The 23,669-nt window shown below is 35.4% G+C and overlaps 1 protein-coding gene across 5 annotated transcripts in view; it reads left to right on the forward strand.

The window, feature by feature from the left end:
* Positions 1–23,669, forward strand: part of LOC138715562 (uncharacterized) — a 77,111-nt gene that overhangs the window by 42,013 nt on the left and 11,429 nt on the right. For 2 of the 5 annotated variants that reach the window (XR_011336453.1, XM_069848633.1), the window contains one exon: positions 5,671–8,423. Coding sequence is in view for 2 of the 5 variants with exons in the window: in XM_069848633.1 (XP_069704734.1) it covers positions 5,671–5,750 (80 nt within the window). In the remaining 3 variants the exon portion in view is untranslated. Of the gene's footprint in view, positions 1–5,670; positions 8,424–13,497; positions 13,677–23,669 lie in introns of those variants that run through there. The other 3 variants (XR_011336452.1, XR_011336451.1, XM_069848632.1) reach the window with 3 other exon arrangements.

The raw sequence follows: 23,669 nt of genomic DNA on the forward strand, positions 1-23,669 counted from the left end.
TTGTTTCTATAGCCATAATCTTCAAACCTAGTTTATCTGAAGCCTACATATAATATTTGTTTGTAGTTTATAGACATTATTTCAATAGTTTCTTTAAAGCTGTGATGATATGTACTGAAAACTCACTTTACAACATTTTTTGGTGTGTTAAAATTGCATTAATATTACTGCCAGGATACAAACGAACGTATTTTTCATACTTGTTAAGTGTTTCGGAACCCTACATAAGAAGTTGAATGTCTTAAGAAGTATGTGATGAAATAAAATGGTGAAGTGTTTGGCAGCGAAAATATATATTTTTCTTGTTGAAACAGAGCTTCCGGGCTAAGATGCCGTGGTCTACTGGTGCTGACGTTACCAGACGTTTCGTCTACTTCTACGGCAGACATCTTCAGTGGTTAGGTATCCTCGGTCGAAGTCTTCTGCTCGGGATACCTGTAGCAACTGATGACATGACTGGTTGCTCGTCCTTATTTAAAGCGCCGAGACTTGGTGTTCCGTTGTTGCGGCGGTCCGCGTCCGTCAGATCGTGACCTTGGACTGGCCGTGGTGTTGATTGGTCGCGGCGGCTCGCACCTGCTCGGTCCCGGTGGCCTTGGGCTGGTCGTGGCGCACAGTTGTTGCGGCGGTCCTCGCTCGCTAGATTGCGGTGGCCTTGGGCTGGTTGTTGTGTTCCAATATCGTGGCGGACAGCACTCGCAGGATTTCGGTTTCCATCCGTCGTACCGTCGCTGTGCACAGGTTTTGTACGAGTCCGTTTCAGGACAGGATGCCAGCAGTTGTTAAGTTTCAGACCCTCTTCTTTACGGTTGAAATTGTTTGGATGTTTATGGATTTCAATCACTTCCCTGAATAGGCGGGGGAAGTAATTGGACGTGTTACTGAGGATGTCTGTTTCTCGGAACTGTATGTCGTGCCTCCCATCCTGAAACGCATGTTCCGCCACTGCAGATTTATCCAGCTGTCCCAATCTGCAGTTCCGTTCGTTGAAATCCATAAACATCCAAACAATTTCAACCGTAAAGAAGAGGGTCTGAAACTTAACAACTGCTGGCATCCTGTCCTGAAACGGACTCGTACAAAAACCTGTGCACAGCGACGGTACGACGGATGGAAACCGAAATCCTGCGAGTGCTGTCCGCCACGATATTGGAACACAACAACCAGCCCAAGGCCACCGCACTCTAGCGAGCGCGGACCGCCGCAACAACTGTGCGCCACGACCAGCCCAAGGCCACCGGGACCGGGACCGAGCAGGTGCGAGCCGCCGCGACCAATCAACGCCACGGCCAGTCCAAGGTCACGATCTGACGGGCGCGGACCGCCGCGACAACGGAACACCAAGTCTCAGCGCTATAAATAAGGACGAGCAACCAGTCATGTCATCAGTTGCTACAGGTATCCCGAGCAGAAGACTTCGACCGAGGATACCTAACCACTGAAGATGTCTGCCGTAGAAGTAGACGAAACGTCTGGTAACGTCAGCACCAGTAGACCACGGCATCTTAGCCCGGAAGCTCTGTTTCAACTAGACACCGGCCGTGAAAGCCTGCATGCTAAGATATATTTTTCTTGTTTTGTTTTTTCCTCCCAATGTATAAAGACCATTATTTCGATACCAGTATGTAGATAATTCATATTTCATATGATATGCAAATACTTTCGTTCCTTCACAGTTTATGACATTGTCACACAGAATATATGATGTTTCTTTCAAATAATTCACAATTTAATGCACATTAATTTTATCATCCACTGTTTTATATGAAACTTTTCATAGCCGATTTTGGGAAAGTTATTGATTGAATTCCCAATATGCTCAGTCAGTTTAAGAGAGCAGTGTATTATGATAATAGATGTTTGAAAGAATTTTAGTTTTGTCCTTTAAAGAGAAAATTTGGCACGAACAAATGTAACTTTTTTTCCTCAAAATACAAGGAGAAAATGGGGAATACAGGAACAAAGAAAATACGAGACGATCAAGGTGAAGACAGATGGACGGGCAGGCAGGCAGATAGATTAATTTTTTCCATAATATTCTTACAGTTGCTTTATAGCATAGAATATAGCCTAACATATCCAATTCTTACGTTTAACATATAAAAATGCAAATACGAAATATATGTTGTTGTTTTCTAATGCCATGCGTTTGACAATAAAGTCATTTGACCTCTTGCACTCCAATATTTTTCAAAGATATTATCATTGCCAGCCACTGAAGCCCATATATGGAGGTGTTCCGAATCCATTTCTTGGTTTGAATTGCACAATGGGCAGTTAGGGGACTGATATATTCCAATTCTATGCAGGATATGAAATATATACAGAATTAATACCGGTAGGCCTACCTTAATAACAATAACATATTATACAATGCAATATGTTTACCATTTAATAGTACTAAAATATTTACACAGTACAGTGAAACGTCAAGAATTCATCTACAGAATAAAAAGTGTGAGATATTAAGTAATTTTTTAGTTTTACCTTAAATAATGCAGGGTTTTGGTTATGATTCTTATGGCCAGTTTCTCCAAGTAATGTTTAATTTGGCTTAACAAATGTTAAATTAACAGCTGGTTTATTTTAAACGTTTTGTTAAGATGTTTTTCATTTTTCCAACATAATTTTGTTTAAAATAACCAACACTTAACTTTAACTGTTGTTAATACTATTCTAACTACTCAACAGCAGTTGGTAATGATTTTGCATATATAAGACAACTTCTTATTGGCTGCTATTATTATTTAAATTCTGTACTTTAGAGTAAGTCATGATACATGTGTAAAATCGTAACCTGTTACAGTAGCCATGATTCATACAGTACAGAGAGTTGATAAATGAAAGTTGCATTGACTACTATTGAATAATAATAATTATTATAAGTATGGTTATATTTTATAATGCTAAATATGAATTTCTGTTTAGAAAAATCTCAGCATTATGACCACCAGGTGACAATAATTACACGAATGTGTGTAGTCAACTGTACACAAAACCCCGAGGAGAATTCCGTATGATATAAAATTCTCTAATTCAGGTCCATGTATAAATTATATGTAATTTCGTCCTAAAGAAGCAATTGCTGCTGAAACATTTTATTATTTACTCACTGTGTATTTTGAAGTACTATTGACATCGGCTATAGTTGAAGAGCCAGTAACATAGAATCTAGAGTTAATAGTAGCTGGTGAATTGGAACAAGTGGCCTATTTCTGTTTGTAGGATATTCAGATCTGACTTCAATTTCTTGCCACGTTAAGATCGCACATTTCCTCAATATTAAATGGATAATAGCTCAGCATCGAAATAAGCGTCAGTATGATAATCAGTTGACTTATAAAGATTATCTTCCCTATATTAATATTCCAAAATATCTTTTAAATTATATATTACCAGTCTTATGGCCGGTTTCACAAAGCTTCATTAAGGTTTTAATGATTAATTAATTTATTTACTGGTTCATTAAATCATTTTTATATCTCACCAAGCATCTTTAGCCTAATGAACCAGTAAAACTATCATTAAATTTAGTGATAGTAATTTCCGTCTTTAAATTTTTAATTATTCATTAGTTGCAATATAAAATGCAGAACGTTTCGACGCAGAATTGTTATATCTGGAACTGCTCGAAAATTAAGAGTCAAATGGAGATAATATTAACCATTTAAAAACCGATCATTTTGAAAATTTGAATGACACAAAAATTCACAAAAGATACCGCGTCACGAAGATCGTGGTACCGGTACTCAAAATTTTAGAAGAAACTGATCATAGGTTAGAATATCATAAAAACAGCTGAGACAAAGCTGAAACTAGTCAACTAAGTAGCATACAACTGAGTTTTATTTTAAGACATGAAAGTGATTATTATAACTACATACCGGTACCTAAGAAATATTAGTAAATTAATACATAATGTGCATTCAAACATAACAAAACTTAATTGGTATATTAACTTTCATTTATTAGAATTTTATTATAGCTAGCAATAAGATATGTTTGGACTGACTTTAAAACAGAAGCGAAAGAGCTGGATTCTTGGAATTTATAATCGTTTTCCTTTCCGATGGAAATTTTATTTTCCAGCTGGATAATCACCCCGCGCACACTGCCATAAACATTCAAAGACTGTTCACGGAAAAGGATGAAAAAGAGGAGGATTGACAAATATCGAGACATCCCACCTCAAAATCCAGATCAGTTCTGGGATCAAGTTCTGGCTACCTGGAAAGATTTCGCTAAGGACCAGAACTATTTCCGAGATCTGGTGGACTCAATGCCCCGAAAATGCCAGGGAGTGATAGACGCCGATGGCATGTGGATGAAGTATTAGATCCACATGTGTATTTATTTTATTTTTCTTTAATTTGTTTGCTTATCTTTGTTTTATTTCGAGAAGAAAATTGATCTCCTAGTGGAGCCAGAGTTGCGAAATAATTCGTTCCAGTACACAAAATTAAAAAAATGAAGAAAGGTAACATGTATAAAAATTAGTTACATTAATAAAAAAAAAAAGTTATCGCTGAGAATCGAACACGGGCCCCTGGCATAGCAATCCAACTCGCTACTGACTACTCCATCGAGGAGTCATGACGTAAGTAGCGCGACGAGGCACATATAGCTACTCGGCTTGAAGTCTAGGGGAAGAGTGCACATATAAACGTACTCGTGAAAATATTTTAATGTTCAGTACTAGCTAATGTTTCATTTGGACTGATTTACTGAAGCTTGGTGAAACCGGCCCTTACTGTAAACATTCCTCAAAGAGAAACATAACATGTTATTTTCACAACTTTTGTCTGAACAGCTGTGGTGTTATTAACCATGTTTAACTGTTTGTTAAATGAGTTAACGGCCTGAAATCCTACATTTAAAGTTAACAAACGGTTAAGAATCTGTTAGGCCAAACTGGTGTTGAACAAATGGAAAAACTGTATTTAACAAACTGTTGAAGGTTTAACAGTCGTTAAGTGTTCTAACAATACTTGGACAAACCGGCCATTAATGTCTTCAGGAAGACCATTGAAAATTTTTATTGCCATGTAACGTACTCCCCTTTGATAGCATGATAAATTTGATGATGGTGTATGAAAATCATTCTTTCTGCGGGTATTTGTGCTATGTATGGCTGAATTAGTTAGAAAATTTTCTTTATTACATAAGAATAAATTTATTAAAGAGTATATGTACTGATTTGTTAAGGTCAGAATCTCTCATTAAAAAAAATGGTCTACACGATTCTCTAGCCTTTGCTCCAATTATTATTCTAATTGCTAAGGAGACAAGGAGAACAAGTGTGGGTTATTTATAATAATAATAATAATAATAATAATAATAATAATTATTATTACTACTTATTTATTTATTCTGGTAAGGTTAAGGCCATCAGGCCTTCTCTTCCACTCCATCAGGACAGTGACAGTTAATTCCAGAGTTAATCCACCGTTGTGAGTGAGGGGTTAGCGAGCCTAACTCCGAACCCAGCGGGCACGGGTTCGATTCTTGGACGAATTGCCTGGGTGAAGTTTTTTCAAGGTTTTTCCTCACCCCTATGGATGAATATCAGGTAACTTTATCAGACAGTTGGAACCCCACTCAACTACGCCACTTCCTTTTCTCCCCTATAATCCTTTCATTCATCATTCCGTTACTTCTTCTGGTTTTCAGATCGCTCTACAGGCGGCCCTCCGAAGCTCCTGGCTCTCTCGACTGGGCTCTGTGGATTGTATTCAAGTGATGATGCATAGCTTCTGCAACGCAACCTGGGGCAAACCACCTCTGTGGAGGACTTCCACCTCGGACCGTTAAGGGAGCATTGGAGGGGTTGCCGGAGCAGGAGTGGTACATGGACTTTGTTGGCTGTAGGGACCAGTTGTTAAGGGGGTCAAGTGGTTAAGTCAGTGCACGTAGGGGATCGATCGGTGGGCAACTCATCCCAAATAGGGGGTGTACAATATACCTCAGGTCGTAGTGTGTGGGATGTTCCCTCCCTCCTAACAAGAAAAAAAAAATTCCAGAGTTATCACTCATAGGTACTGCCTGAGGAAAAAGACGTAGTTCTACGTGGACAGTGAATACAAAAGAGAACAAGATGGCATACACTCATTCGTTCATAGGGTTCTGCCGGGACCTTCGCTATAAGTTCTTTATCAGGACTGGATAGTAGAATCGTGACGTCATACAAACGGGACATGCTCTGCATGCCATTTCTCTTGGGTATATTTAATAGTGGTGCTTGGCATTATTTACTCTAGTTAATAGTAAATTATATTAACAAGACAGTAATCAGCATAACTATTATTTTATCTACTACTACTACTACGGTTGTTAAACGAGCATTGATTGACTTCTTTTCCTATTGCGGATATATGCATGTTCAGCAGTCTTACATGTACCAACATAACTTATGAGACATTACAAACGTTTCACGCTAGTTTGCAATGTTCCAGCGGCATAGAAATTCGGCCATTTTCATACCTTAGGGAAGTGTATAGTGGTAAGAAAATGGAGTGTTATGACAGGCTAGGTTAGTTTAGACTTTTATTAAGTCTTACGTACTTATCTGTGACAGGTTAGGTTACGGTAGTTTAGGGTTTTGTTATGCCTTGTATAGGTAAATCTGTGTTAGGTTAGTTTAGAATTTTAGTGACAGGTTAGGTTAGGTTAGTTTAGGCTTTTATTATGCTTTGCATATACGAAACTGTGACAAGTTAGCTTAGGATAGTTTAGGCTTTTGTTATGCCTTGTATAGGCGAATCTGTGAAAAGTTAGGTTAGGTTAGATTAGTTTAGAATTTTAGTGACGGATTAGGTTAGGTTAGTTTAGGCTTTTATTATGCTTTGCATATACGAAACTGTAACAGTTTAGGTTAGGATAGTTTAGGCTTTCGTTATGCCTTGTATAGGCGAATCTGTGACAAGTTAGGTTAGGTTAGATTAGTTTAGGATTTTAGTGACAGGTTAGGTTAGGTTAGTTTAGGCTTTTAATATCGTCAAGATGAAGGTGAAAGCGATTGAGTGTGGTGCTCTTGAACAGGTAGTGATTTTGTTTTCTTTGTTGGCAGTTCAATTCAGTCGATGTCTATTCCAAATTTGGCGGAAGTCATTTAAAGCTCGTTTCATACTACTGTTAGTACAGAAAAACGACAGTTAATAAAGCAGAAAATTGACAGGAATGCGCAGTTCTCTGAAGAAGTAGAAGCAGTATAGTTATTCATGAGATGTCATTTAAATACACACTATTATTGGTACCTGTTTTTTTATGAAACTCTGCAATTTTCTTCTTGTTCCTGAAGCACTGGCAATACTATCTTGTTTCATTTTAGAACATTAGCCAATGTAGTTGTGGCTCTAGAAACTAGCATACTTGTGAAATGTTCGCAATCACACACTGTAAAGTCACCACTATTACCAACACTTTCACATTGTTCACGTATTAATGTTTTCAAGAGACGCCTTTGATTTGTTGCATTAATGAAGTCGCTCTCATATTTGTCCGAAATTAAACACTGGAACACATTATATGCAAGTACAGTCACATTTGTTACGAATTGTGTGCGCCACATGAGTACTCCTCAGTCTATTATTCTTAAATAATTATTCAATTATACTGTATCACTGGAATATTCCAATGTCTGATCACAGTATAAACTTGTCAACATCTAACACACTTTACTACTACACTTACACACTTGGCAACATAACCTGCAATGTAGTAGGCCTATATCAGTGCCATCATATTATTTTCTTCTAACTCAACATCCTCACAAACAAAAATAACATCTTCACAACCACATTCCATAACAGCATCTAAATCTCCCCTGTAGTTACAATCATGTCCACTCCCATTTTAAGGGAATTTTAAAAGCAGACGTTAGTTGTCCATTACATAATTTCTCTAGCACAGCGTTTCTCAAACTTTTTTGAAGTGAGGACCATCTTTTTACGTTACTTGTGATTGGGTACAAAAAATATAATTAGAAAAGTATTGTAATTTGAATTTTTGGATCTGATTCGCCCGGATTTTAAAATAGGCAGAGTCTAAAATTTCTTATATCGTCATCTGGAAAAACAGAAATAAAAAGAATTAATGCAGAAACATGCCCGATTTCCAACAAGTAAATATGCAATTTGGCACGTTCTATTATTGGTATATGATGTACAATACGTGACCATTTCAGTGTGCAGACTGGGTGTCGGCAAAACTATTAAGAAAGTCATAAATACATGAAAAGATTGGTACTTTGATCCTCTGTTATAAATTTGGGTGGTCCCTGGCTGGGTTACAGACGCGGGATGTGTGGGGAAAAGATGGCGAGATACCACGTTCATAGTGCTTTACATCCCTCTTTTGTTGCTGAGAGTAGAGTGGGAATTCGGTAGACGAGTAGGGTAATAAATTTCATAAAATGTCAGTACTGGGAGAAAAAGTGAAAGGCGATTGCCATGGTTCATTTCCAAACTCTGAGATTTTCAGCTGTAGTGTGATACGCAATTCGTTTGAATTTTATTTTTTCTTCTGTCTTTTTTGAAGAACCAAAAGACCACAGGTGGTCCTCGGACCATAGTTTGAGAAATAAATAATTAAATATATGAAAAAATAATTAAATAATAAATAAATAGTTTGAGAAATAAATAATTAAATATATGAAAAAGACCCAACCCACTTTATTAATAACTATAAAATATTTGATTTTTAATCATAATATTATTATCTTACGCAAGTTTTGTAGTTTATATATTAACAGCATGGCATTAACTATATTAATAATTAATTTCTAATGGTAATGATGTCATCAAACCACCTCAAATTTTGTAGATTTTAATATCCAATACACAGCTGTACTCAGAAAATTACACACCGGAGAATCAGACCTGTAAATTATTTTTAGTAAGTCTTGAAGCTTTTAATAACCAATTGAATTTCAACTCTAAATATGTCAGCAATCCTGCAGATCATGGCCTTCGTGTAATAGCTTGTAGTTTATTGTAGTGTGTGTTTTGTTTTATTTTGAAATGCAATTAGTTCTCAAAACTGACGAAAGATGGATTTTGGAAAATAGAAAAATTATGTAGGAAAACTGACATTTCGCTGAAGACTTTGGGTTCCAAGCTTCAAAATGAGGGGTCATTTATTAAAATCCATTCAGCCATTGTCCCGTAATTTCCATTACCAGTTCAAATTATATATATAGATAGCATAGTTTAGTATACATAATGTAAATAATTTATATTGTAAATATTAGTGTAATTGTTAAAGTGGTCCATGTTTTGTTCTGCCGAACTTGACCACAGTCATGTGAGCAATTAGTCAAGTACTTCGCTTGCTAGATGCACGCGCGTCAGCTACTTAAAACTCCAGTAATACTTAACATACTTAACCTTATAGCCTCATTGGACAAAGTATGGTCCCTTGTGATAATTGTACTACATCATAACATTTTGTACTTTATGTAAGTGGGCTATACATATAATCAGAAAATGGAAGAACAGTTGAAAGAAGAGCAGTTTGGCTTCACGAAGGGAAAAGGTACGAGAGATGCAATTGGACTCCTGTGAACAATCGACGAAAGATATCTAGAGAAGAATAAAGAAGTGGTTATAGTATTTTTGGACCTAGAAAAGGCGTTTGACAGAGTGAATTGAAATCAATTTATGGGGATCCTAAAGAAAATTGACGTGGATTGGAAAGAGCGGAGGCTGTGTAGTAACCTTTATGTGAAATGAGTCAAGTCAGGATAGGAGAAGAAATGTCAGAAGGAAGCAAAATAGGAAGAGATAAGTCAACGATGCCCTTTATCACATACCCTGTTCAACATCTACTTGGAGGATTTAGTGAAGATCTGTTTTCAGAACATGGGAGGAGTGATAGCAGTAGGGGGAAGAAGAATAAATTGTATAAGATTTGCTGATACGGCAATGTTAGCAGAAGAGGAGATGATACTAAGGGATATGCTACTAAAGCTGAATGACAGCTGTGAGCAGTATGGAATGAATATAAATGCCAACAAGACGAAAACCATGGTCATAGGAAGAAAAATAAAGAAGGTAAACTTGCGAAATCTAAATGAGGCAATAGAGCAAGTGGACAACTTCAAATACTTGGGGTGTACCATAAGCAGTAACATGAGCTGCTGCCAAGAAGTCAAAAGGAGAATAGCAATGGCAAAGGAAGCTTTTAATAAGAAAAGGAGCATCTTCTGCGGACCTCTGGAGAAAGAACTAAGGAAGAGACTAGTGAAGTGCTTTGTGTGGAGTGTATCATTGTATTGGGCAGAAACATGGACATTAAGACGAAGTGACTAAGAGCATTTGAAACGTTTACAGTTCTTGTATTATGTATTTGCACCATTATAAATTTAATGTAATATTCAACAAATCAGACACTATGTATTACAAAAGGATCTAAAAATACATTTAAAATTGCAAGCCTCATCCAGATCTCAGATGTTCTTCAAACTGTCCTGTGTATATTGACTACACCCCAACTCTGGCTACTAGCAACAGGCATCTAAAATGAACATTGGTCAAAATACCCCTCATTTCTCATGAAAAACAAAAACTGAAGAGTACAGTGGACTATAATGGACTTATGCTCGACCATGCCGAAATGTAGTAGTTATACACCTGGTAGCAGTCCTTTAATGCATGTCATTAAAGTACACCTATTCATTAAAGTTCAGGTTTTCGATTATTCTCGGATATGCAATCGAAAGATGAGGGAAACGTCACGGAGGCTGGAAATCCAATACTGTCGCAGAAGGTTGTGTTCTGTTACTATAATAATTAGCATTAATTGTAAATAATATTAAAATAAATTCAATTTGTCATCTCGTTTTTCAATTCTAAATCAGTTTCCAGGTTATACATTCTCTGCATTACATCAAGGTCAATGACATTATTGTTCGTCGGAAAAAATCAATACTTTCGCGTCTGCACACATCTCACAATTTCGAGCTATCAACAAGGTCACTTCTGATCTTCTGTCAGATACAAATAAAATGTATACTTCTGAATAATTTCAAGTTAGACGTATGGTCGAGCATAAAAAGTCGTATGAAACTTGCCTATAATGGTAATTAAGACGCAAGCGATCGTTTCATAAACAAACATACTTGCGTCTTAATTACTATCATTATAGGCTCGTTGCATAATGTACTATTATGTTGTCAGCAAACAGCTGGATACATTAAGAAGATTGATTGATTATAATATAATGAATCCAGCTTAGGTTGAACATTGCAGACATTTATAACTTTAGTTGTATTAGATTTTAGATTCTGACTCGGAATTGTTGTATATATGATGATGTCTATGACAATCCATGAAAAATACCACATCGTCACACTGTCATATTGTGCATGATTGGAATGCACGAAAATGTCGATTTAGATGCCTCAAGAGAATCTTAAAAGTTACCATAATTTAATGCAGACCTGGTGTATTCTGGTACAGAGACTCAAGCATTCTACGTCACACTCAAAGAACTTCGATATGAAGAGATGGATTCAAAACTGGCATAAGTCCAAATGACAAGTAATGAGAAAAATGACGAAAAATGGTAAAATAAATTTAACACCTTTAGATCCATTTGAAAAAAGCATCTGCAGACACTAAGTCAAGACTTAGGAAAATGTTAAATAAACTTACACAGTTATAGCCTATATAAACTGGAAAAGGATAAATTAAAATGTGAATAAAGCAAGTTAAAGTCTTAAAAAAAAGAACTTAGGACACTTTGGAATCCACCTCTTCATATGTGCAAACCACCCCCCCCCCCCCAAGTGGCATGGCAGATGTCCAAACTGTACGCAATCTCCAGCCAAATATTCAGAAACATTTGTGCTGTCGATAGCTTGACGAATTTTGTGTCACAAATCGTTGAAGTTATTCTGAGGTGCATGATACACTTGGTCCTTCACAAAATTCCACAGGAAAAAGTTCAGATGAGTAAGATCCAGTGAGCATGGGGACAAGTGAATGCTTCGGCTCGAATTGACTTCCTTAGGCTTCTTGCAAAGGTCATGTGAATTCTTTCCACTTTTTCCTCAAAGACCTTTCTTTTACTATGCTTTCCATGCATGGACACAATACAGCCCATTTCTCTTAATGCTTGTCCCATTTAATTATGCTCACATCTAGGTAGGAACATCTTTGTGATGCCTAAAATTAAATTCATTCCGAAATGCACATTGTCTACACTTCACAGATTTCATTTCCATCAGTGAAAGAATGCAGAACAATTTCTGTTGAGATGTTCATATCGTCATCTTTGCGCATTCTGATCATGCACATCACACCAGCACCAGAATGTGGTATTTTTCATAAATTGTCACAGATATCATCATATTTACAACAATTTCGAGTTAGAATCTTAATACAGTGAAAGTTATAAAAGGTCGTAATATTAAACCTATGAGCCAGACATGTGGTACAGTACTTATATAATGTGTTATGATCTTAAATTTTTCCATAATTTCGTAAGAGTAATATCATACAATATTGTATTAATTGTATTGTTCATGAATATAATTCTAGCTGTATTCTCTTTCATATAATAAGCATTAATATCCGTTGTAGATCACAATTCAGTCTCATTTTTCTTTTCATTTTTACTGGTTCCGAAATCTTGCTATTATCATGCTATTCTTAAATTTTTTATGGACTTTTGTTTTCCTGTTTTTAACTGGTTTATATTGTCGTTTCTCAGAATTATTGGGAATATTATTTTGTAGGCCCTAAAGTTTTTTAAAGTATTAATAACTTACTGTTCATGTTACCTTAAGCTTTCTCACAACCAACAAAATATGATATATGGTGATAAAAGTCGTTATTTTACAATATTGCGTATACAACTTGTGCTCTTCTTAAAGCGACACTTTTCTCTCTCTTAGATATTCTCAAATCATGTTTGAATTCATTTTGTATGATGCAGATAATTCATTACTATATTTTCTTTTACCTTGTTTATTAATGCAGTCCTTATTTTCAATTTCTATGTATCTGTTTATTTCATTCATTCGTAATTGTCTGCCCAAGGGCAGATCTATCAGTCCAAATCCAATTTTTTCCAATCTTTCTTCATTTCCTCCTACTTCTTAAACAATCTATACAATCTCTATATCTTAATATTGATCTGCTTATTGTCGTTGTTTAGTCAACTGTCCAAAGACAGGTCTGAACCTCATAAGTGACATCATAAAGCATCACTCATGAGGCACCTAGGCCAGGAGATAATGGGGTAGGGTGGCCAGTTCCTTTCACCCTCCATTGCATACATCGCTGACTAGTTACATATTACACTAATCAGACTTCAGATGTATACAAACAATTGATCTGCCTCTGATACATATCGTCAAGTGATGTACTGCCTGATAATAGATGTACATATCAGCCAGAACTTCAATCAGAGGTAGATCTGTTTATTATTCTTCACTAATTATGGTCTTTTAAATTTTTTAATGCAAAATAAAAATTAGAACCGTTACTTCCTCAGGAGGCAACAAAACTATGTCAGCATCAGAGCGATGGAGGCGAAAGAAAGCTGGACAAGATGATGGTCAGCAGGGAAACCAGCAGCAAGTAACAGATTTGACAGAACTGGCTAATCGTCTCCTTACCGAAACTGGTAACATGGATATTTACCAGGAAAGCTATGAACATATATCGAAGTTGGTAAGTTCATTTAGATAAATATCTAGAATGGCTTTCTTACATAAATTCTAGATATATACGGTCTTACTAATAAACTATATATAGTTTTTATATGAGACTTATGTAGAGTTGGGACAGAAAACATTAGCTACTAATAAATCACGCATAAGTGATGGATGTATAAGCACCCTGTAACTATACATGGGAATTGCTTTGCAGTAGTTATATACACGAAATGCCTTGTTTAAGTGTTGTATAGAGAGAAAAAAATGTCCACCCCTCTAACAGCTGTTTCTATAGATTGTCATTTTATGATGATGGTTCCCTTGTAACCACAGAAGAACAAACCAAAGAGCACAGAAGAATTAGAATAATATTGCTGTAGCTGTACTCTTTGACCAAAATATAGTGTGGTAATCGACCAGGTCCAGTTGTACTGTCGATACTTAGCGTGGCACACTAGCGCTCACTAACCGGATACAATAGAGAACCACAATTTTATTATTCTATCACCTTTTGTAATGAAGTAATGACGAAACTATGACGTAGCTATGTAACAGTTGTACTGTTATACATGACGTATGTAGTGATTATTAGTAAGGAATTTACATACAACTTATAAACGAGTTATTCATTGTGTAAGTATAAGACAGTTAAACGTCTGTATAAGAGTTTTTATTAGTAAGACATAAATAAAAAAGTCTGCCAGAGACAATTCTGAAATGTTATAAAGTCATGGCAATTCCAACTTTGTAATACAGCTCAGAAACATGAACTTAACATTTTGACAACTTCAAAGAATAGAAGTGCAGAAATGAGAACTCCAGAGACCTTTGGTCGGATATACAGTACTTTATATGATCATAAACGGAATGTCGACATCAGGAATGAATTTAACATAACTGCCATCACCGGTACCATATCAACATACAGAAACAACGGGTATGAACATGTATCATGGACGCCCAATAACAGGCTGCCTCAGAGGCTATTTCACTACAATCCTTTTGGGAAGAGAGACCTTGGACGATCAAAAGTGCAATGAAGAGGCCAGCTTTCGGCCAGCATCCAACATGGACCCTATTCTACAAAAGTATGGTCTAATATAGCGTTTCTCAAACTTTTCTGAAGTGGGGACCACTTTTTTAAGTCAGAACAGTTCTGCAGACCACCTTACTCTTGTTCCCTTCAAAAGCAAATTTATCATTTTTGTAGCATATTTTAATACCAGTAATTAAATTTTAAAGTAGAATTAATTAATTAAAATTAACTTATAATTCAATTAAGTTTATATTAGTATTAACTAATTAAGTTAATGTTAATAGAAGAAAATTCATTTTTGTTTTTTTTTTTTTTTTAATAATTCAAGGCTATTAGAGTTTGAATAGTCTTTAATTTATTAACTAAAAAAAAAAAAATAAATGTTGGTACTCACATTAATGAGATGGATGAGCTTGCCAATTCTTGCACAGTTCTATATTTGGACGTCTAGATATTTCATTAATGGCACGAGAATCATTGATATTAATATCTTCACACACAGCTTCTGAACTATTAACACTGCCTAAATGAACTGTATCATCACGCTCCTTTCTTTTCAAAGATTGGATCAAAGCCAGTTTTTCATTATATATAATGGGCACTATTTAACAGAGACATAGACAACTACAAGCGTGTACCACACAAGAAGGATTTCAAACAACTAACTGCTAATGAAAAAACGAATCGATAATGCACAGAATCTGTTATAAGTTACTTGTGATTGACCACAAAAAGAGATATTTAGAAAAGTATTGTAATTTGAATTTCTGGATCTGATTCGCCTGGATTTTAAAATAGGCGGAGTGTAAAATTTCTTATCTGAAAAAAAACAGAAATAAAAAGAAATAACACAGAAACAAGTAAAGATGCAATTTGGCACGTTCTATTTTGGTGTACGACGTACAGTACGTGCCCATTTCCCATTTCAATGTGCAGACTGGGTGTCGGCAAAACTATTAAGAAAGTCATAAATACATGGAAAGATTCAGTACTTTGGTCCTCTGTTATGAATTCAGGTGGTCCTTGGCTAGGTTACAGGTGCTGTGCCAAATGTGCAGGAAAAGGCGGCGAGAAATCCCGCGTTCATAGTGCTTTAAATCCCTCTTTTGTTACTGAGAGTAGAGTGGGAAGTTGGTAGACGGGTAGGGTAATAAATTTCATAAAATGTCAGTACTGGGAGAAAAAGTGAAAGGTGATTGCCATGTGTCATTTCCAAACTCTGAGATTTTCAGCTATAGTGTGATATGGAATTCGTTTGAATTTTATTTTTTCTGCTGTCTTTTTCGAAGGACCACAAGGGCAGACCTCGAGGACCACAGGTGGTCTGCGGACCATAGTTTGAGAAACGCTGCTAATACATTACAAGTGTATTGAGCTGTAACTAATAATTATTAGTCACAAAGATTTCTTGTACATTTGTATTTTATTACTCCATACTTCCAACAGTAGAGTTGTAACTTTATATTCCACAATACTATACAAGAACTTTTACTAATAATAATAATGTATTAAACCATACACCATACTAATATGGTGTATAATACAATTTTATGCTGTACATTACTATGAATCTTCATTTGCCACCTCTAACATAAGAGTGCTGAAAGCATCAAGCACACTTCTCACTTCTCCCTATCCACTTTCTAACCCACACTTTTCTTTTCCGTTTCTTATTATTTTTTTTATTTTTTCACTTTTATTAAAGGGAGTCGTCAAGCTCTATCTCACTACTTAATGTTATTGTTATGTAATGCCGGGCTTTGGCAATGAAGCCATTAGAGTTCTTGCTCTCCAATATTTCTTTGTGGTGGATCCATCAGGTAGAACTTCACAGGTTATGAGATGATCTTCAGTCATTTCTTCTTCTTTGTTGCATAGAGGGCAATTTGGATTTGTGTAAATTCCTATTTTATTCAAGTGTTTGGCCAAATAATCATGTTCTGTAAGCAGTCTGAATTTTGCTACTGCAGATTTACGTGGGATTTCTGGAATAATTTCTGGTTTTTTTATTAAATTCTCCATTTTTTATCTTTGGCTTTGGTACATAGTGCTTGGTTTTGCTTGATTTTATATTTATTTTTAATTAGTCTTTTGATGGATGTAAAAGGTAGGCTTGTATTTGTATTCTGAATTAAACTGGATCCTTTTTTGGCAAGAAAGTCAGCAGTTTAATTTCCAGCAATTCCCCAATGTGCAGGTATCCATTGCAATTGAATTCTTTTCTGTAGTTTTTGAAGTTGTTGGATCATTTTGTGACATTCTTTAATTTGGATCGACATCATTTTATATGAATTTATTGCATATAATGCTGCTTTAGAATCAGAGAGAATGACAGCATTTTGAAATTTATCTATTCTGTATAGTAGGTGTTGGAGTGAGATATGAATAGCCATTATTTCCGCATCAAAATTTGTTGTATGATGTCCTGCTGGTTGATAAAATGAGAATAACGCATACATAATTCCTGATCCTGAGTTGTTATCGATAGTAGACTCTTCTGTGTAGATATGTAACCATTCTTCTGGTGGGTATCTATTGTTCACAGCTTCTAATGCCAGCGCTTTTAGTACAGGTTTGGAAGTTTCAGATTTTGTAACTGGTTCTTCTAAATCTATTTGAATGTTAATTGGTTCGAAGGTTAGAGGGTTTTCTCTGCTTAAAATGTTTTCTTTAGATTTAGGGAGATTCAATTCTGTTTTTATTTCCGTGACTTTGGACAGGAAACTTATTTGTGTTTTCAACTTGGTTGGTTGTAACAGTCTTTTTTCCCATTTTGTTGTTGTTAACCGTAGCATTTTTTCATGGTGTGTTAGTGCCTGCTCCTCTAGAGTTAGACATATTGGAGGGTTCTGGGTTAGGGCTTGCATTGCCGTGATTGGGGTTGATTTTGCTGCACCAGTTATTAATCGCAGGGTCTGATTTTGGCATACTTCTAGTCGATTCAGGTTGAAATTATTTGCTGTAATTAATACCTCCGCATTGTAGAGAAGTATTGGCTTGATGAATGTTTTGTACGTGATGTTCAAAGTCTGCCGATTTCTACCCCACTTGGCTCCAGCTAATTCCTTTAAAATTGGAAGTCTTTTTGTTGATTTATTTACTACTGCTTCAATATGATTTTTCCAAGATAATTTTGAATCAAAAATTGTTCCTAAATATTTCGTTTCATATGTTTGTCTCAGGTTTGTTTTCTGTAGATTTAGTTTTGGGATTTTTTTCTTCAGACTAAATATTTCAAACGTTGTTTTATCAGTATTTATGGTCATCAAATTGTTGTCAGTCCACTTTTCTAATAGGATCAGAGCCTTTTCCATTGAAGTTTTGGATTTGACTATTTGTGGAGAAGATGTCCACTTGACCATTTCATCTGCAAAAAGAGCTGTCTTTATTTCTGCACTTGAAACAGCTGGGGGGAGATCATTGATGTAGATGTTAAACAAGGTTGTACTCAGTACTGCACCTTGTGGGAGGCCCATTTTTATTTGTCGGAATTTGGAAGTACTGTCATTGTATTTTGTAGCACAGAAACGCTGGGAAAGGAAGTGAGAGATCCAGTTTAGCATGTTGTTTTGAATGCCTATTTTTGTGAGTTTTTCAAGTAGTTTATACCTCCATACTGAATCGTATGCTTTTTCAAAATCAATGAAAACTGATAGCGTATCTTGATTTTTGTTGAAAGATTCTTTGACATCTTGGGAGAGCTGAATTGTATTTTCTTTGGTAGATAGGTGTTGTCTGAATCCTGTTTGTGCTGCTGTTAGTATGTTATTACTTTCTAAGAACCAATTTAACCTCGCTGAAATCATACGTTCTGCTGTTGTTGCAATGACACTTGTTAAAGAAATTGGTCTGTAATTATTTATATCATCACCTGTATTGCCTTTTTTTTTAGAATAGGGATAATTATTGCTTTTTTCCACTCTGTAGGTACAGTAGAAGTCCATGATATGTTACATAATTTCAGTAGTGCATTTCTTCCCTTTTGTCCAAGGTGTTTCAGAAATTCTGCATGTATTATATCAGATCCAGGAGATTTTTTATCTTTTAACTCATGGATTGCAGAATCTAGTTCTCTTATGGTGAATTCTTTGCGGAATATATCGTTTGTTTGTTCTTGACACTTCTTAAATTTTTTGAGATCTTTTTTGATCTGCCTTTGCTTCTTTTTAGCTTCAGGAGAAAGTTTATGTTGAGAGCTATAATGCTTATTAAAGGCTTTGGCAGTAGAGCTGCTGGAAGTGAACGTTTTCCCATTAAATTTGAGTGGTTCTTTCCTCGTTTCTCTTTGACATGTGATTTTATTTACATATCTGTATATTTTTTTTGCATCTTTTCTATAATCAGCTTTTTCGATAAATTCACTGAATGCATTTTTCTTGGCTACATAGATTTCTTTTTTAAACTTTGCTGCCTTTCTTCGCCATTCTTGTGTATCTATTGGGTTGTTGGACAATTCTGTTTTTTTCCTTGCTATGTCCCTTTCTTTTTTTAACTTTGATAGATCTGCATTCCAAAAGGGTTTATAGTTTTTAATTTGTCCTCTTGGAATCCAATTTTTTGCTGCTTCGAGAATTATGTTTGAGATTGTATTGTTGAGTTTATCTGTACATACTTCGTATTCAATGGAGTATAATTTTTGTTCGGTCTCTTCTGTAAATTTTGCCCAATTAGCTTTTCTAAAATTCCAAGAGTATTTTGGTTTTGGTTTGTTATTATTTTGTTTGTTCTAATGTATTATGGATGCAATAACTTCTCTATGATCTGATCCTAGGTCTTCACTGATTTCACGTGTAGTCTTATCTTGCAAATTTGATGATACTAACAGGAGGTCTGGGTTTGTACACTGACCATTATAATGTAAGTATGTAGGACAATCGTCGTTCCTGTAAATAAGTTCTAAAGTGCTTGAATTTAATAGATCTTCAATAGTTTTGCCACTAGCATTATAGTCTTTGTATCCCCATTTAGGTGAATGACCATTAAAATCGCCAATCAAAATCGTTTTTCGGTGTATATTTATTATATCCAGACAAGGGTTGTTATTAGGTGGATTGTATATTCCATATATGGTGTAATGTGAATTTCCTTTCCAGATTTCAATTTGGATAATTTCTACTTTGTCTTCTTGTTGCATTTCCTTTATAACTTTAAATTTTGATAAAATGTTTATTCTAACACCTGCAAGAATTCCACTAGCTACTTGACGTGATTTGGGGAGAATATGTTGTTGTTTTCTAATGCCAGGCATTTGACAATAAAGTCTTTTGACCTCTTGCACTCCAATATTTTTCAAAGATATTATCATGACCAGTCAATGAAGCACAGATTTTGAGGTGTTCCGAATCCATTTCTTGGTTTGAGTTGCATTGAGGAGAATATATATATATATATATATATATATATATATATATATATATATATATATATATATTGAATCCAGAAATTTGAAAGTATTTCAGTTGATCTCTTGATACATTTGCTTCTTGTATAATAAATACATCTATCCCTTTTTCCTCTATGATTGTTTGTAGTTCGGCTTTTTTGCTCTGTGTAAGTCCTCCTGCGTTCCATTGGAGAATTTTAAGGATGTTCTGTAAATGACGTCCTGCAGATGTCCCCGCCCGGAGATCCGAATGGGGGACTATTTTACCTCCGGAAAACTTATCTGAAGCATTTGCCATTAGGTTAATTAGCATAAGTGTAACCGTTTTTTAAGGGGATAGGCTGGTCAATTTTGTAATTTCCACATTTTTACATTTAGAATTGTGAAACTTTCACAGCATGTACTTCATATTCACACAATACCCACAATATACTAATAAATTGTTATTAACATTTAATAATTGTTGCAAAGAAAGAAAAATAACATTATGAGGATATATTAATTTTTTTAATAACTCTGGAAGTATTCTAGATAAATTCATGAATCTTTTTTTAAAGTGAAGCTGGTATCATGATCTACATTTGTGGATATTTTTATTTTCCTAGGACGCATTTTACTACTTCAAAATGCTGCCTAAATGAATTATAATAAAAAATGTTGCACAATTATAAACAAATAATTGATTATCATCCTGATATCATTCATCATCCCCCCAAATGCAGATAATATAATGATGAACATATGCTAAAAATGTCAGCTCTTTATCTCTAATAGTTTCAGAATTATTCAATAGTGAAGTTCATAAATATAGAAAAATATGATTATTGAGAAAACTGAAGTGTTTTTTTATACAGTAACTGATTCTTTTTTAAACTTACCGATCTTCTGTTGGCCTAAAATCCTCCAGCACTGTATGTGGTACTTTCCTTTTCTGTTTTCTTTTGTTCAACTCTCAGTTTAGCTGATCTGACAATCTGCCTATACTTCTTATATTTTCAGTGGTGCGAGTCATGTACAGCTTAGTTCTTCTTTCGTCTCTTCTCCTAGCTATATCTATGGTGTTTCTACCTGGTGACAGGCCACTTTCTTTCTGTAGTCGTACAACCGTACAGTATAATCCAGAATTATATTCTGCCACTGCCTTTTGAACAGCTAATTCAATTCGGTGTCTATGAAGAAATGTAGTTTTAGGACACTTTGACCAAATTATGTTGTATATTGACTCATTTGAATTTTGAGTTCTTCCTTCCACACATCTTCCAAGAAGAGATTCATGTGCTAGTCTACTATAGAGAGGAATAACTGCTTTTAGTACATTTTTATTGATTGGTGTATGTATACAGTCACCATGTTTTCCAGGGTTCTCACCCTTTGCAATCACCCTATTGTAAAAACACCAACTTTCTTCACCTGTTGGACACTTTATATGCCGGGGTTCATCATCTGTAGAGGAGCAGTGGTATAATGTAGCATATATATTAGACTTCGTAGCCTGCACATTGCCTAGATTTTGGACTATACTACTTCTATAGTAACGCTGTAACATTTCTATAGTTTTGGATTTCAGACTACCTTTTGTCACCCCACCAAGTGTTATACCCATCTTACTACTTTCTTCAATCCAGTACCTAATCTTTTGGCAACACGGTTCACAGTGCAGACATTTATATAGCAGCTGATTTGGCGGGTAAAAAGTCATTGCACACAATTGAGTGTTACATCAAAATTTACAGAAAGAATTAGGGTATCCAGATAAAATACAAAAAAATAATTGTATTTTTCATGAAAATTCATCAAAAATTGACCAGCCTATCCCCTTAAGTGGGCACCAATTTTTTGTTTGTAATGGTGGTTACATCACCCACTCACGTAAACCCCCAGTATGACTGGAGGGCCACACCTGTCGTTGGTTAATGGGTCCATCGGACCTGGCCGGGAGGAATTTTAGAGTCCACCGACCTTTCTCACAAGCACCACTTGTGGAACATTTCTACGCCGTGGCAGGCCAGCGTAAGAGATGAAATAGCATTTCCTCTATTTCTGATGTTGTGGTTATACCGCCAATACTCGGTCCCCAGAGCCTCATCTGTAAAAGCAGGTTGCACCACGAGCAGGTTGAGGTTGGGTTTTGGATAGGAGAGGTTTATGGAATGCATTTCACTGTCCCTTGCAACCTAGTTGTTGCTCTAATTGTTTGGGAATGAAACATCAGATTCACTAATGTTAAAACAGCAATATTAATAACCAGTTATATCAGAACATACTAGGTATAGAAATGTGTCAATTTTACAGGATGTTTATGCATTCCTTCTGAGTACACTGATTCGTTTTGATGATAAAATATCTAATAGAAAAACAAAATTTTTTACCAACTTCTAAAATTAAAAACAAGAATTAAGGACCGTTTCTGCAAAACTTGCTAACTGAAAAAACTAAATTTTACAGAAGAAAGCAAGTTTTGGAAAAACGATCACACTTTGACACATTACAATGAAGAGAAATAATCAAATTTTACTAAGAAGCCTTTAACATCATGTAGAGGCCTGCCATCAAAATCTCAATTTTGCAGTTAGCAAGTTTTGCAAAAACAGTCCTCAATTAGACATTTTATTTATTCTTAATAAACTATTACAGCAAACTCAATCAAAGGAATTCCATATCATCACACTGTTACCTGTAAAAATTTCATGCAGACAGATCTAATAGATTCTGAGAAAACGGGTCATTTATGTTGAAAAATGTAGTTTTAAGTAAATCATGCTTAAAGTAAAAATTTCTATAAAAATTTACCTATTACAGAAAAAAATGTTTTACAACCCTTCTGGTTGGTGGTCCTTGTGTTCTTCTCTATCCTGCTCACCTAATACTGCCCTCCTTCTCTTGGATCTTGCCTCTTTGGTTGTGTTTGTTACCATTATCTCATTCGCAATGTGTCCAAGTTCTCCATGTTTTTCGAGGTTATATCCTATTTGAATACCTAGATCCTTCAACGCCTGTATTCTTGCAATGTATCCATCATTAAATGTGAGTACAGCATCTAGTATACTAAGTTCCAACATTGACATACCAACAGACACATTTTTGGAACTCAGTGCCAAACAACATTATTAAATTATTCATTAGTATTATGAGTTCTTCATCAGAATGGGCAAAATTTTGAAACACAGGCTTTATGAAGCATTAATTTTACTATAAAACAAGCCAAACCACAGCCTTCTAAGACAATTACTTCCTGAGATAATAATTTTTTTTTGTGAAAAGTGGTAAATTTTTTCTCTAAAACACAAATACACTAATATTTTTAAAAAATATGTTTAAAATAGTAAATATTAGAATATTTTAATAAACCGAACACCAAATTAAGCAGAATGAATCATACTTACTTACTGGCTTTTAAGGAACCCGAAGGTTCATTGCCGCCCTCACATAAGCCCGCCATTGGTCCTTATCCTGAGCAAGATTAATCCAGTCTTTATCATCATATCCCTCCTCCCTCAAATCCATTTTAATATCTTCCCATCTACGTCTCGGGCTTCCCAAAGGTCTTTTTCCCTCCGGCCTCCCAACTAACACTCTATATGCATTTCTGG

Source organism: Periplaneta americana, chromosome 15 (assembly GCF_040183065.1).
Source record: "Periplaneta americana isolate PAMFEO1 chromosome 15, P.americana_PAMFEO1_priV1, whole genome shotgun sequence".
In the NCBI taxonomy this organism is placed as follows: Eukaryota; Metazoa; Arthropoda; class Insecta; order Blattodea; family Blattidae; genus Periplaneta; species Periplaneta americana.